General features: G+C 52.1%; 1 protein-coding gene across 1 annotated transcript in view; it reads left to right on the top strand.

Moving 5' to 3' along the window:
* The window catches only part of LOC119969095 (superoxide dismutase [Cu-Zn]-like), a 115829-nt gene that overhangs the window by 70725 nt on the left and 30431 nt on the right, over window positions 1–14673 (top strand). The window contains exon 4 of the mRNA XM_038802293.1: window positions 988–1105. Within this exon, the coding sequence (XP_038658221.1) occupies window positions 988–1105 (118 nt within the window). The remainder of the gene's footprint in view (window positions 1–987; window positions 1106–14673) is intronic.

The following is a 14673-nucleotide window of genomic DNA, read 5'->3' as shown; positions in this document are numbered from 1 at the left end:
AAGATGTTTTGGCATAGGATACTACCCTGAGAAATTCCTGCATGATGTCCTGGGGCTGAGATGATTGACCTCTAACCACCACAACCTTCTTCCTTTTTGCCAGGTATGACTCAAAACAGCTGAGGATTTTCACCCTTATTCCCATTTCTAGTGATCCTTGATGCCATACTCAAATGCTGCCTCAATGTCAAGGGCAGTCACACTCACCTCCTCTGTGGAGTAGAACTCTTTTGTCCATATTTGAACCAAGGCTGTAACAAGATCAGGAGTCGAGTGACCCTGACAGAACCCAATTTGAGCGTCAATACGCTGGTTATTGCTGGGTGCCACTTAATAGCACTGTTGATGACCCTGTCCATCATTTTGCAGATGATAGAGAGTTGACTTGTGAGGCAGTAATTGGCCTGGTTGGAATTGTTCTTCTTGTGTACAGAACAGAGCTGGGTAATTTTCCACATTGCCGGGTGGATGACAGAATGGTTGAGTATAATTTTGCTGCTGCTGATGGTCCAGAGCGTGTTATGGATGCCGAGTCTTGAGTTGCTAGATCTGTACAAAAACTATCCCATTTATCACAGTGGTAGTGCCACACATGACGGAGGGTATTCTCAATGTGAAGATGGGACTTTGTCTCCACAAGGACAATACGGTGGTCATGCTTACCAAAACTCTCCTGCAGGCAGGTTAGTGAGGATGAGGTCAAGTATGTTTTTTCCTCTTGTTGGATCCCTCACCACCTGCCGCAGCCCTAGTGGAAATGTAGGCAGGAATGTGGGATTGCGGTTACAATTAGATCAGACATGATATTATTGAATGGCGGAGCGGGCTGAGTGGCCTACTCCTTCTAATTCGTATATTTGTAGTAGTCATGGTGCCTGGGTTAATTTTACTAACAGCTGTGGCTGGTATAGGACTTTACTAAAAATGCATAAATAATGTATGAAAATGTTTCTTTATGTTTAAATCCCTGTGGTTCATTTCATTTAGACATGTAGGCGACCTGGGCAACATAGAAGCTGATGAAAATGGTACAGCCCGTGTTGACATGGTGGACCGACTTCTTCGCCTGGCAGGAAAGTATTCAATTATTGGACGAACACTGGTGGTAAGCATCAAAATTATACTGTGAAGCAGTGTAGCAATACACAGACTGTAGGGTGGTAGGAAAAATATTCCCTTCTTTTCTTTCTGATGCAAAGGTGGGAAGGAAAGTTGGTTGAGGCACTTCGGACGGGAAATGGGAGATTGCATTGTTCACAAAAATGACATGGATTTCTAAAACATTCATATTATTTTTAAAAATATTTTTATTTTTATTGCCGTTTTCAACTTTAACAGTATAACAGTTTGACGTGCAAGGCACATGCTATTTGCAAAGTAGCAGCTCAAGTGTCTGATATGTATAAGCCAGCACCACCCAAAGCTGCAGACTGGCTGGCAGACCTGGCGTATCTATACATACAACAGTTTTTACAAGCGGTCTCCCTCCCCCTTCCCCTGTTGGAGGTATGTTCCGTTTCCCCTGCTGGGGGCTGTTATTGTTTGTTGTTTGGTGTTGGGGTGGGGGGGACCTGCATGGTCCTGCCCCTCCTCCCTGTGGTGGTATGATTTGTATAGCTGTCTGCCATTGGTGCAGAACACCGGCTTACCATTGGCCCTGGTTGGTCATGTGCCTCTCGACCAATTGGTTGAGACCAGTCATGTGACTACTCTCCGATTGGTCGAGAGGCTGAGTTAACCACACCTCCATACCGAGGTATAAATAGTCAGAACGCCCTGCGGTCGTCCATTTTATTGTAGTCAACCGCAGGGCTAAGTTCTAGCTTATTAAAGCCTAACTTTTGTATAGCAACTCGTCTCTCGTGCAATTGATGGCTCATCAATTTAATAAGCTAGATTTTTGAAGATGGAGTTCCGGATCAAGCCCGAATGCCTCCGCATCAGCCCGCAAACTCAGAACGCTTCAGAAATTTTTCAACATTGGCTGGCATGTCTCGAAGGATACCTGGAGTCTGCAACCAGCCCCCCCACCATGGCACAGAAGCTTCACGTCCTCCACTCCAGCGTGGGCACAGCAGCCTACGCGATAATCAAGGAAGAGAAAGATTACGATGCGGCCATACTCAAGCTGAGTGGACAGTTTCTTAAACCAGTCAACAGAGTATTCGCCCGACATCTGCTGGCCACCAGACAACAGCTCCCCGGTGAGTCATTAGACCAATTTTACCAGGCCCTCGCTGTCCTGGGGAGGAATTGCTCCTGACTCCAAGTTTCAGCCACGGAGCACATGGAACTGCTGATCAGAGATGCTTACATGGCTGGGATGCAGCCCCCGCTATCCGCCAGCGGATGCTGGAGAAAGACGACCTCAGCTTAACTGAGGCACGGACTCTCTCCACCTCCCTGGAGGTCACCGCTTTACACGCCCGCGCCTATGTCCCCAGCCGCACTGCAGCGCCCTGGGCCTCCTGGCACGCTTCCCCACTGCCATCCGCCGTGCCAATCTCCCCCCTGCCGCCGGGCCCCTGCGCCTGGCCTGCGCGCCTCCCCCTCTCCTCCGGGGCCTTCCGGGCCCTCCCAGTGCACCGCGCAACTCTCTCCCCCCGGGCCCCGGCGCCCAGCCTGCGCACCTCCCCCTCTCCTCCGGGGCCTTCCGGGCCCTGCCAGTGCACCGCGCAACTCCCCCCCCCGCCCCCGGGTCCCTGCGCCTGGCCTGCCCGCCTCTCGGCCCCCGCTCCGGTCGGCCCGCTGGCACTGCTAACCCCGCCCCCAGCAACCACGAGGGCCCCGCGGGTGCCGCCATCTTGGGCCCCGGACGCCACGTGCGGGTCCCAGGCACCGCCATCTTGGGGCGCCGACTCCACGTGCGGGCCCTGGGCGCCGCCATCTTGGGGCGCCGACTCCACGTGCGGGTCCTGGGCACCACCATCTTGGGGCGCCGACTCCACGTGCGGGTCCTGGGCGCCGCCATCTTGGGGCCCCGACTCCACGTGCGGGTCCTGGGCGCTGCCATCTTGGGATCCCGACTCCACGTGCGGATCCTGGGCACCACCTTCCAGGACTGGCACGCAAGGTTCTTCCAGCACCTATTTGGCCGACGACAACGACTATGGATCTTCTCCACGGCTCATGGCCATTGAGCTTGACCAGTCACGTCCACGCACGCTCGCCAAAACGACAATGCTGATCCACCCCCCCAACCCCTAGTGTCCGTGTTGAATAGCTCCTCTAGGAGCGTGTCTCTCGGAGCCCTGGGGTACTTTTCCGTCTCCTTACGGAGAAAGTGTTTAATTTGGAGGTGCCTCAGTTCCTGTCCCATCGGTAGGTCCAGGTCCTCTGCCAGTTCATCTAAGGTTGTGAGTCTGTCCCCCATGTAGAGGTCCCTAACTTAATGTCCCCCCCCATCCTGTCGCCACTTTTTAAAGGTGGAGTCGAGCATGGCCGGCGGGTTATTTGTGGTTGCCACAGATGGGGACCATGGAGGACATCTTGATTAGGCCGAAATGTTGCCTCATTTGATTTCATGTCTTCAGTGTGGCTACCACCACTGGGCTGGATGTTTGTTTGTTTATTGTCACGTGTACCGACGTTCAGTGCAAAGTATTTTTCTGCGTGCAGCTCAAACAAATCATTTGGTATATGAAAAGAAAAGAAAATACATAGGGCAACACCAGGTACACTATGTAACTACCTAGACACAGGCATCTGGTGGAACGTACAGGAGTGTAATATTCATCAGGTCAGTCCATAAGAGGGTTATTTCGGAGTCTGGTAACAGCGGGGAAGAAGCTGTTTTTGAATCTGTTTGTGCGTGTTCTCAGATATTTTTATCTCCTCCCCAATGGAAGAAGTTGGAAGAGTGAGCAAGCCAGGTGGGAGGGGTCTTTTATTATGCTGCCCGTTTTCCCAAGGCAGCGGGAAGTGTAGATAGAGCCAATGGATGGGAGGCGGGTTCGTGTGATTGACTGGGCGGTCTGAAGTTTCTTGCAATCTTGGGCCGAGCAGTTGTCATACCAGGCTGTGATCCAGCCAGATAGGAAGCTTTCTATGGTAAAAGTTGGTAAGAGTCAGTGTGGGCATGCCAAATTTCCTTAGTTTCCTGATGTGTGCTTTGATTGGGATGGGAACGGTGTTGTATACATCCCCACACTCTCTCGGCTGTGGCCGCCCAGTGGTAGTACTGTAGGTTCGGTAAGGCTAAACGGACCATAGTTTTTCCTCCTTACCCCCGCCACCCCTTGCCCCCCTCTCACTCACACACACACACACACACGCACGCCATTTTTCCAACTTTGTGGAAATAGGCCTTAGGGATGAAGATCAGTATGGATCTCAATAGGAAGAGGAACCTCGGCAGTACTTAGCTTTTTCCTCTCCATCAGAAACTCTACGGCCGGTGACCTCGGTGTATTTTCTGTCGACCTCCAAGATGGAGTCAATCAGCTGTTGCATGGCCACCCTCTCTTCCCTATCTCTTCGTGCCTTGTAGGCTATAATTTCTCCCCTAATCACTGCCTTTAGTGTCTCCCAGAACGTGGAATCGAGACTTTCCCCGTTCTGGTTGTTTGTAACTTACTCACCTGTGCCGTGTGATATTTTTTGGCAGAAGCCCTTATTATAATAATAATATAATCTTTACTATTGTCACAAGCAGGCTTACATTAACACTGCAATTAAATTACTGTGAAAAGCTCCTAGTTGCCACACTCCAGCGCCTGTTCGGGTACACAGGAAGAATTCAAAATATCCAAATTACCTAACAGCACGTCTTTCGGCACTTGTGGGAGGAAGCCAGAGCACCCGGAGGAAACCCACGCAGATATGGGACGAGGAGAACGTGCAGACTCCGCACAGACAGTGACCCAATCCTGAATCGAACCAGGGACCCTGGCGCTGTGAAGCAATAGTGTGTGCTATTGTGCCGCCTTATCGACCAGTAGGAACATGTCCAACCCCCATGGGGGGTGCTGAGCACGGCCCGCCTCCAACCTCACATCCATGTAATGTGGAGCGTGGTCGGAGATAACTCTCGCAGAATATTCTGCTCTTACTATTCCTGGAAGCACTGCTTTCCCCACTGCAAAGAAGTCTATCCTCGAGTATGCCTTGTGGACCGGCGAAAAGAATGAGGATTCCTTCTCACTGGGGTGTAGGAACCGCCATGGGTCCACTGCCCCCATCTGCTCCATGAATGTTGCCAACCCCCTGGCCATGCCCATCCTTTTCCCAGATCTGGGGTTCGATCCTGATGTTTTGTCGTCGGGACCTGTTCTACTGGTCCTCGACTTTTCCCCTCGGGTTCCCCTAGGCCACCACCAACCTTTGTACCTTGGTCTGTAACTGTCCTGGTCACCCAACCCGTCCTCTTAATAACCAATATGGCCACACCCCTCGCCCTCGTCCCATAACATGAGTGATACGTCTGCTCCACAGAGCCCTTTCTTACCTGCAGTTGGTCCTTCCTCAGATATGTTCCCTGTAGGAAGACTATGCCAGCTTTCAGTCTTCTTCGATGTGTGAAGACTCTGGATGTTTTCACTGTGCCATTAAGTCCCCTAACATTCCAAGTGATAATCCCGGTGAGGGTTTTTGTTCCCCCTCTCCTGCGGGATCAATCATACTTACCTGGTGGACATGCCCCTGCACTCTGGTGTTTCCCTTTGTTGGGGGGCCGTCCAAAATGGCCACGGTCACCGTTCTCACCATGAGGCTGTGCCCCTGCGCTCCGGGGTTTCCGTTTGTCCATTGAGCAGCCAACATGGCCGCCAATTATGTGTATGCCACGTGGGTGAGCCCCTGCAGTCCGGGCTTCCCTTTGTTTAGGGACCCTCCAAAGTGGCTGCTCCTGGTGTCATCCCATTTCCTCAGCCCGTTCCTCCCCTGCCCAGGCCGTTACGATACCCAGTTCATTTTTCCGCTTGTGTTCATTTTGTGCCCCCCCCCCCCCCCCCCCCCCCTTTCTGTCTCCACCTTCCCTGTGTTTCCCTCCCAACCAGGCGCTCCCTCCATGCCGGGGAGCTGTGCCACAGTGCCCCTCACTTTCTGTCTTCCCATGCTAGCTATTTATGCTAGTGTGGTGCCCTTCCTCCCTGGTCTGGTCTAGCCCCTTCCTCATGACACTGACTGCCCATTCTCCCTGTTTAAAGCATCACCTGCCTTCCCCAGTCCCCACTCTTTTTTATGACCAAGTCTTCCCTTTATAATCGGAAGGAGGCAGCACAGTACAACTCTCATCGTTGCCGCGTCTGTCCCTTGTGCCAGCCGTTGGTTCTGAAAAACTCATTTGCTTCCTCCGGGGAGTTGAAGTAACGGTCCTTCTTTTGGTATGTGACCCAGAGCCTGGCTGGGAACAGTATATCGAAACGTATCCCGTTTTTGTACAGGACCGATTTCATCTGATTAAACACGGCCCTGCGTTTAGCTAGCTCTGTCCCAATGTCCTGGTAAATTCTGATTCTATGTCCTTCTCAGGTGTTTGCTATGGTCTGCTGTGCCACCGCATGACCCTCTCACGATCTTGGTATTGGTGGAACTTTGTGATAATCACCTTGGCTGTTCCCCAGCCTTGGATTTCGGCCTAGCGACCTGTGTGCTCTGTCGAGCTCGGGGGATTTGGGGAAGCTGTCTCTCCCAACTAGGTTTTCCTTCATTCGGGCGACGTAGTCCATCAGGCCTTTGCCGTCGATGTCTTACCCATGATCCTGATGTTTTGTCGACTTTCCCCCTCAGGTTCCCCTCCGCCGCCACCAACCTTTTTACCTCGACCTCCAGGGCGCCGATTCTGTCGCTCTGGTCCATTGAGGCCTTTTTCAGGTCAAGGAGCATCCTCTCCTGGGTTGTCATTTTTTCCCCAGCCGGTCAATTCGTCGCTTCCGGTACCGACACCTTGACCGACACCTGGATCTTTATCCTGATTGCCTCCTTCCATGGCGGTCAGTTCCTTCATCAGGAAATTCTTCCATCCGTCTCCAGGTGATGGGGGCAGGGGGAGGCTGATGCTCGGGTTGTTGGCTGCCCTCTCTACTGGGTGGCTGGGTCCCTTTGCCTCGTGGGTCTGCTATCTCGTCTGCATACTAGTCGTGGCACTTTCCGCCACTTCTGCCGTCTCTTCAGCCCCTCAGAGCTCCCATTCACTGGCATCTTTCCTCGGTTACCCTCCTTTAGTTGTGGAGGGATTTTTTTCCCTTGAAACTTGGGCACAATTCAGCCAGAAGTGCCTTTTTTTGTCCCGCTTCAGAGAAGAGTCACCTCATGTGCGTCCTCTCAGCACATCAGCGTCACCGGAAGTCAAACATTCATATTAACCATGCCCACTTACTTAATATTTTGAAAAACAGTGTAGATTAGTGCAATGTGTTATAGAATTGCAGTCAGAAGGAGGCCATTCGGCCCATGGGGTCTGTACCGGCCTTTGTCAAGAGCACACCCTTAAGCCCACACCTCCAACCTATCCCCGTAACCCAGTGAACACAACCGTTTATTGGACACTGTGGTTTGTGCCTCCTGTAGCTGGAACTCTCAGACTTGCAGAAGTTCCAAATCCTCTATTCACGGGTGAGCCCTGATATTTTTCCCCTAATCTGGGATGCGTCCACCTACCGCAAAGCGATGGAGCTCCTGAAGGGACATTACGTTCGACCAGTAAATCAAATATAGGCCAGGCACCTCCTGGCCACGAGACAGCAACTCCCCGGGGAGTCTCGGGACGATTTTTGGCGTGCCCTGCACATCCTAGGTAGGAACTGTGACTGCCAGGCACTTTCGGCAGTCCAGCACACAGAACTTTTAATTAGAGACGCATACATCACGGGCATGAGGTCTGCGTACATCTGCCAACGGCTACTGGAAGGAGGTACGCTTGATCTTGCGGGAACTAGGCAGCTCGCTGACCCGTTAGAAGTGGCCTCCTGTAATGTTCAGGCCTACGCCCCCAACCGCGCGGCACCCTCGTGGGCATCGTGGGCCCCACCAGCTACCGACTCCAGCTCACCGCAAGCCTGCGCCACGCGGCAGCCAGCCAACTCTGGGGGGCCCCGAAGCGTTATTTTTGCGGGCAAAACAAGCACCCCAGGCAGTGCTTACCGGCGCGGAGCGCGACCTGCAACGGGTGTGGGGAAAGAAGGACACTTCGCTTCTGTTTGCCAGGCCCGGTCGGTCGCCGCTGTTTCCAGGCCCAGCCTTCCTACACCGTCCACGTGCAACCCAGGGGCGCCACCATCATTCTCACCGCAAGCCATGTGCGGCCCGTGGGCGCTGCCATCTTTGATGTCGGCCGCCATGGGCGCCGCCATCTTTGGCGCCATTTTGGACAGCATCTCAGAACCTCTGCTCATCTGGCCATTCATCGTCCGCTATTATCTCCACCACCGCTAACCAGTCTGGGACCTCTCAGCATCTGCCGCAGCTCGCCTCTTATCACCCTGGATCAGTCCCGGCCCCGCAAGCTCGCGACTGCGACGACGATGGTGAAGATCGATGGGCACGAGATGACCTGCCTTTTTGACTCCGGGAGCACAGAGAGCTTCATCCACCCCACTACAGCAAGGCGCTGCTCCCTCCCGGTACACCCCATCACCCAGAAAATCTCCCTGGCCTCCGGATCCTATTCTGTGGAAATCTGGGGGTACTACATCGCGACCCTCACCGTCCAAGGCGTAGAGTTCAGCAACTTCCGGCTCTACGTCCTCACCCACCTCTGCGCTGCCCTGTTACTTGGCCTGGATTTTCAGTGCCATCTCCAAAGCCTAACTTTAAAATTTGGCGGACCCCTACCCCCCCCTCACCATCTGCGGCCTCACGACCCTTAAGGTCGACCCACCCCCGTTTGCGAACCTCACCCTGGATTGGAAACCCATCGCCACCAGGAGTAGACGGTACAGTGCCCAGGACAGGACCTTCATCAGGTCAGAGTTCCAACGGCTTCTGCAGGAAGGGATCATTGAGGCCAGCAACAGCCCCTGGAGAGCCCGTGGTGGTTGTGAAGACTGGGGAGAAGCACAGAATGGTCTTCGACTACAGTCAGACCATCAATCGGTACACGCAGCTCGACACGTACCCCCTCCCACGCATATCTGACATGGTCAATCAGATTGCACAGTATCGAGTCTTTTCCACAGTGGACTTGGAAGTCCGCCTGCCACCATAGAACATGGAAAAATACAGCACAGAACCGGCCCTTCGGCCCACGATGTTGTGCCAAACTTTTGTCCTAGATTAAGAACAAATTAATCTACACCCCATCATTCTACTATAATCCATGTACCTATCCGATAGCCGTTTGAAGGTCCCTAATGTTTCTGACTCAACTACTTCCACAGGCAGTGCGTTCCATGCCGCCGCTACTCTCTGGGTAGATTGGATTCTCTGTTGGTGGGATCCTCTGTTTCGCCGGCAGTGCACTCCGCCCGTGGATTTCCCAATGGCATGGGGATGCCCACAATGGGAGACCCCATTGGCCAGCTGCCGGAATGGAGAATCCTGGTGCCGGCAGGGGTGGGCCGCTTCAGAAAACAGGTCGGCAGAGTTTTTCAAAGTTTGTTTCATACTTTCCACTATACCGCTAGACTGTGGAGGATGGGCTATGTGGACGGGGGTGACCCCGTGTTTATCCTGATAGGGAATGCTTCAATATCAATGATGACCAAAAGGTATTCGTAAACCCCCCCTTACATGTTGCCAAGGGGCCCAAATGGTTTATTTGTAAATTAATTCATGGCCCATTTACCGGTCTGGTCTGTCTAAACTCTCCTTTCTCAGCATGTTGGTTTGGATTATTTTGAGCATTCCATTTGTTATAGGATGCTGGAAGCACTCCATCCCCGAACTGTTCCAAATCTTCATTTGCCTTCTGTGCCATGACAAAAAAATTTAAGGTACAGCGGCCCAAACCGTGGCGGCCTCGGCCCGAGCCTTGGTGCCCCGGGGATTCCCCCCTTTTTGTTTTGGCACAAACAGTCCCTTGAGATCTTTCGTTGTCAAGACATGACATTCATGCTGTCCCCTTTCGTAATTGAGATTGTCTGCGAGGAGGGTAGGTGTTCTGATTCTCTTACAGAAGGAAGTAGCTCCCCATTCGCCTGGAGGATCGCCATTACACTGCGTTCGAAGCAGATGGCTGCCTCTATCACTTCCTTAGGGTTCCCTTCGGCGTAACTAATGGGGTCTCGGTCTTCCAGCGAGAGATGGACCGAATGGTTGACCGGTACGGACTGCAGATAACGTCACCATCTGCGGCCACGATCAGCAGGGCCACGACGCGAACCTCCAAAAATTCCTCCAGACCGCCAAACTCCTTAATCTCACATACAAGAAGGAGAAATGCATGTTCCGCACCAACCGCCTAGCCATCTTTGGCTATATCGTGGAAAATGGAGTCCTCGGGCCCGACCCCGACCGCATGCGCCCCCTTATGGAACTCCCTCTTCCCCATTGCCCCATGGCCCTGAAACATGCCTGGGGTTTTTCTCCTATTACGCTCAGTGGGTCCCTAATTATGCGGACAAGGCCCGCCCACTCATTCCTTCCACAGTTTTCCCCCTGGCGGCTGAGGCCCGCCAGGCCTTCAACCACATCAAGGCAGACATCGCCAAGGCCACGATGCACGCGGTCGACAAGTCCCTCCCCTTCCAGGTGGAGAGCGATGCATCGGACGTAGCTCTGGCCGCCACCCTCAACCAGGCGGGCAGGTCCGTGGCCTTCTTTTCCTGCACCCTCCATGCCTCCGAATTTCGGCACTCCTCTGTCGAAAAGGAGGCCCAACCCATTGTGGAAGCTGTGAGACATTGGAGGCATTACCTGGCCGGCAGGAGATTCACTCTCCTCACTGACCAACGGTCGCTTGCCTTCATGTTTAATAATACACAGTGGGGCAAGATCAATAATGACAAGATCTTGAGGTGGAGGATCGACCTCTCCACCTATAATTCTGAGATTTTGTATCGCCCGGGGAAGCTCAACGAGCCCACTGATGCCCTATCCCACGGTACATGTGCCAGCGCACAAGTGGACCGACTCCGGGCTCTCCACTATGACCTCTGCCACCCGGGGGTCACCCGTTCTTCCATTTCATCAAGACCTGCAACCTGCCCTACTCCATTGAGGAGGTCAGGACCGTCACCAGAGACTGCCAGCTCTGCGCAGAGTGCAAGCCGCACTTCTACCGGCCAGATTGAGCGCACCTGGTGAAGGCCTCCTGCCCTTTTCAAGCCTCAGCGTGGACTTCAAAGGGTCCCTCCCCTCCACCGACCGCAACACGTACTTTCTGAACGTGATTGATGAGTACTCCCAATTCCCTTTTGCTATCCCATGCCCCGATATGACTTCTCCAACGGTAATTAAAGCCCTGCACAGCAGCTTCACTCTGTTCGGTTTCCCCACCTACATCCACAGCGGTCGGGGATCCTCTTTTATGAGCGATGAGCTGCGTAAGTTCCTGCTCAGCAAGGGCATTGCCTCGAGCAGGATGACCAGCTACATCCCCCGGGGAAACGGGCAGGTGGAGAGGGAGAACGGGGCCATCTGGAAGGCTGTCCTGCTGGCCCTGTGGTCTAAAAATCTCCCGGTCTCCTGTTGGCAGGTGGTCCTCCCCGACGCGCTCAACTCCATCCGATCGCTCCTCTGCACTGCGACTAACGAGACCCCTCATGAACATGTGTTTGCCTTCCCCAGGAAGTCCACCTCCGGGGTCTCGCTCCCAACATGGCTGACAGTTCCTGGACCAGTCCTCCTTCGGAAGCATGTGCGGACCCATAAGTCGGACCCCGTGGTCGAAAAAGTCCACCTCTTACATGCAAACCCGCAGTACGCCTACGTGGCACACCCCGACAGGTGCCAGGACACAGTCTCCCTCCGGGACATGACACCTGCTGAATCCCCCCCACCCCGGTTGCCTCTTTCACCCCTGCGCCACTCATCCTCCCTCCAGTGAACCTCACCGCAGCCCCCATCTCAGCAGGATCCGTCCTCCCACTGGTTCCATTCAGGGGTGACGAAGACAAGGACAACACGCTCCTGGAGGTCACAGGTGACCAAGTCGGTGCCTGCATCACCACCAGGACTGAGGCGATTGCAGAGGAAGTTCAAGGCCCCGACAGACTTAACTTCTAATATTTTCCACCACACCCGCCGGACTCTTTTTTTTTTAAACAGGGGGTGAATGTGGTAGTCACCACTAGTAGTATATTACATGTATTATGGCACTCCCGTATATTAGAGGTACAAGGGTAAATCCTTGCCTGCTGGCTCCGCCCAATAGGTGGCGTATAAATGTGTGTGCTCTCCTGTGCTGCAGCCATTCTGGTTCCAGCTACAGGAGGCACACATCTTTGTTCAATAAAGCCTCGATTATTCCACTACTCTCCTCTTTGTGGTAATTGATAGTACATCAGACACAAAGGGTAATTTATCATGGCCAATCCACCTAACCTACACATCTTTGGACTGTGGGAAGAAACCGGAGCCTCCGGAGAAAACCCACGCAGACACGGGGAGAACATGCAAACTCTGCATAGACAGTGACCCAAGCCATGAATCGAACCTGGGACCAAGGAGCTGTGAAGCAACTGTGCTAACTGATGGGCATGCTGAATTATGTAACATGTAGCAGAATGATATGAAATTTGTCTGTCGAGCAGAAAACCGAGATTAAGAGTTGAAGGAAGTTTCTCTGATTTGCAAAAAGCGGAAGTGGTGTCCCGAATGTTCTGGAACAACTGTCGTCTTAAAATTCCCAACTAAACTAGAGGTTATAGAGAATAATATGGAGCATTGCACCAAAATACAGAAATACATAAATGTGCTTGCAGAGTGCAATTAATTTCAACATAAACTGTGAGGTGATTTAGTTTGGTGGGAAGAATGAGGAGGCCTCTTAATTAAGAAAATAAAAGGAGTAGCAGAACAAAGAGATCGTGGAATGCATACTTAAGTTTGTAAAACTAGCTTCACAGGTTGATAAGACCAAGACCATAAGGATTGTAAAATACAAAAATGGTGGTAATGTTAAATTTATATTGAAGCTTGTTAAGACACACCAGAAATTCTTGGCCGAGATTTCTGCCGCGTTGGTTATCTGTGACATGCTCCCCTCAAGTGACTCAGGCACCAGACCATTGTTTCAGGATGCCATTGGATTCTCCACAAGGTTTCTGGTCACAGAGTAGCAAGTTGAATAGCCCAGAATAGCCAAGGTGGAGATGGTTAGTAGTTTCAAATTCCTAGGGGTGCACATCTCCAAACATTTGTCCTGGTCCGCCCACGTCGCGCTACCACCAAGAAAGCACAACAATGCCTATACTTCCTCAGGAAACTAAGGAAATTCGGCATGTCCACATTAACTCTTACCAACTTTTACAGAAGCTCCATAGAAAGCATCCTATCTGGCTGCATCACAGCCTGGTATGGCAACTGCTCGGCCAGGACCACAAAAAATTTGAGAGTTGTGAACACAGCCCAGTCCATCACACACATCTGTCTCCCATCCATTGTCTCCATCTATACATCCCGCTGCCTGGGGAAAGCGGGCAGCATAATCAAAGACCCCTCCCACCCGGCTTACTCACTCTTCCAACTTCTTCCATCAGGCAGGAGATACAGAAGCCTGAGAACACGCACGAACAGACTCAAAAACAGCTTCTTCTCTGCTGTTACCAGACTCCTAAACTACCTTCTTATGGACTGACCTCATTAACACTACACCCCTGTATGCTTCATCCGATGCCGGTGCTTATGTAGTTATATTGTGTACCTTGTGCTGCCCTATTATGTATTTTCTTTTATCTCCTTTTCTTTTTATGTACTTAATGATCTGTTGAGCTGTTCGCAGAAAAATACTTTTCACTGTACCACATAGAACATTACAGCACAGTATAGGCCCTTCGGCCCACGATGTTGCGCCGTCCTGTGAAACCCCAATAAAGTCCCTCTACACTATTCCCTTATCATCCATATGCCTATCCAATGACCATTTGAATGCGTTTAGTGTTGGCGAGTCCACTACTGTTGCAGGCAGGGCATTCCATGCCCTTACTACTCTCTGAGTAAAGAACCTACCTCTGACATCTGTCCTATATCTATCTCCCTCAATTTAAAGCTATGTCCCCTCATGCTGGACATCACCATCCGAGGAAAAAGGCTCTCACTGTCCACCCTATCTAATCCTCTGATCATCTTGTATGCCTCAATTAAGTCACCTCTTAACCTTCTTCTCTCTAATGAAAACAGCCTCAAGTCCTTCAGCCTTTCCTCATATGATCTTCCCTCCATACCAGGCAACATTCTTGTAAATCTCCTCTGTACCCTTTCCAATGCTTCCACATCCTTCCAATAATGTGGCGACCAGAACTGCACACAATACTTCAAATGCGGCCGCACCAGAGTTTTGTACAACTGCAACATGACCTCATGGCTCCGAAACTCAATTCCTCTACCAATAAAAGCCAACACACCGTACGCCTTCTTAACGACCCTCTCAACCTGGGTGGCAACTTTCAGGGATCTATGGACATGGACACCGAGATCTCTCTGCTCGTCCACACTACCAAGAATCTTACCATTAGCCCAGTACTCTGCCTTTCTGTTATTCCTTCCAAAATGAATCACCTCACACTTTTCTGCATTAAATTCCATTTGCCACCTGTCAGCCCAGCTCTGCAGCTTATCTATGTCCCTCTGTAA

The sequence above is a fragment of the Scyliorhinus canicula genome, chromosome 7 (genome assembly GCF_902713615.1).
Source record: "Scyliorhinus canicula chromosome 7, sScyCan1.1, whole genome shotgun sequence".
NCBI classification, from domain to species: domain Eukaryota; kingdom Metazoa; phylum Chordata; class Chondrichthyes; order Carcharhiniformes; family Scyliorhinidae; genus Scyliorhinus; species Scyliorhinus canicula.
This window is presented reverse-complemented; position numbering and strand designations above follow the sequence as displayed.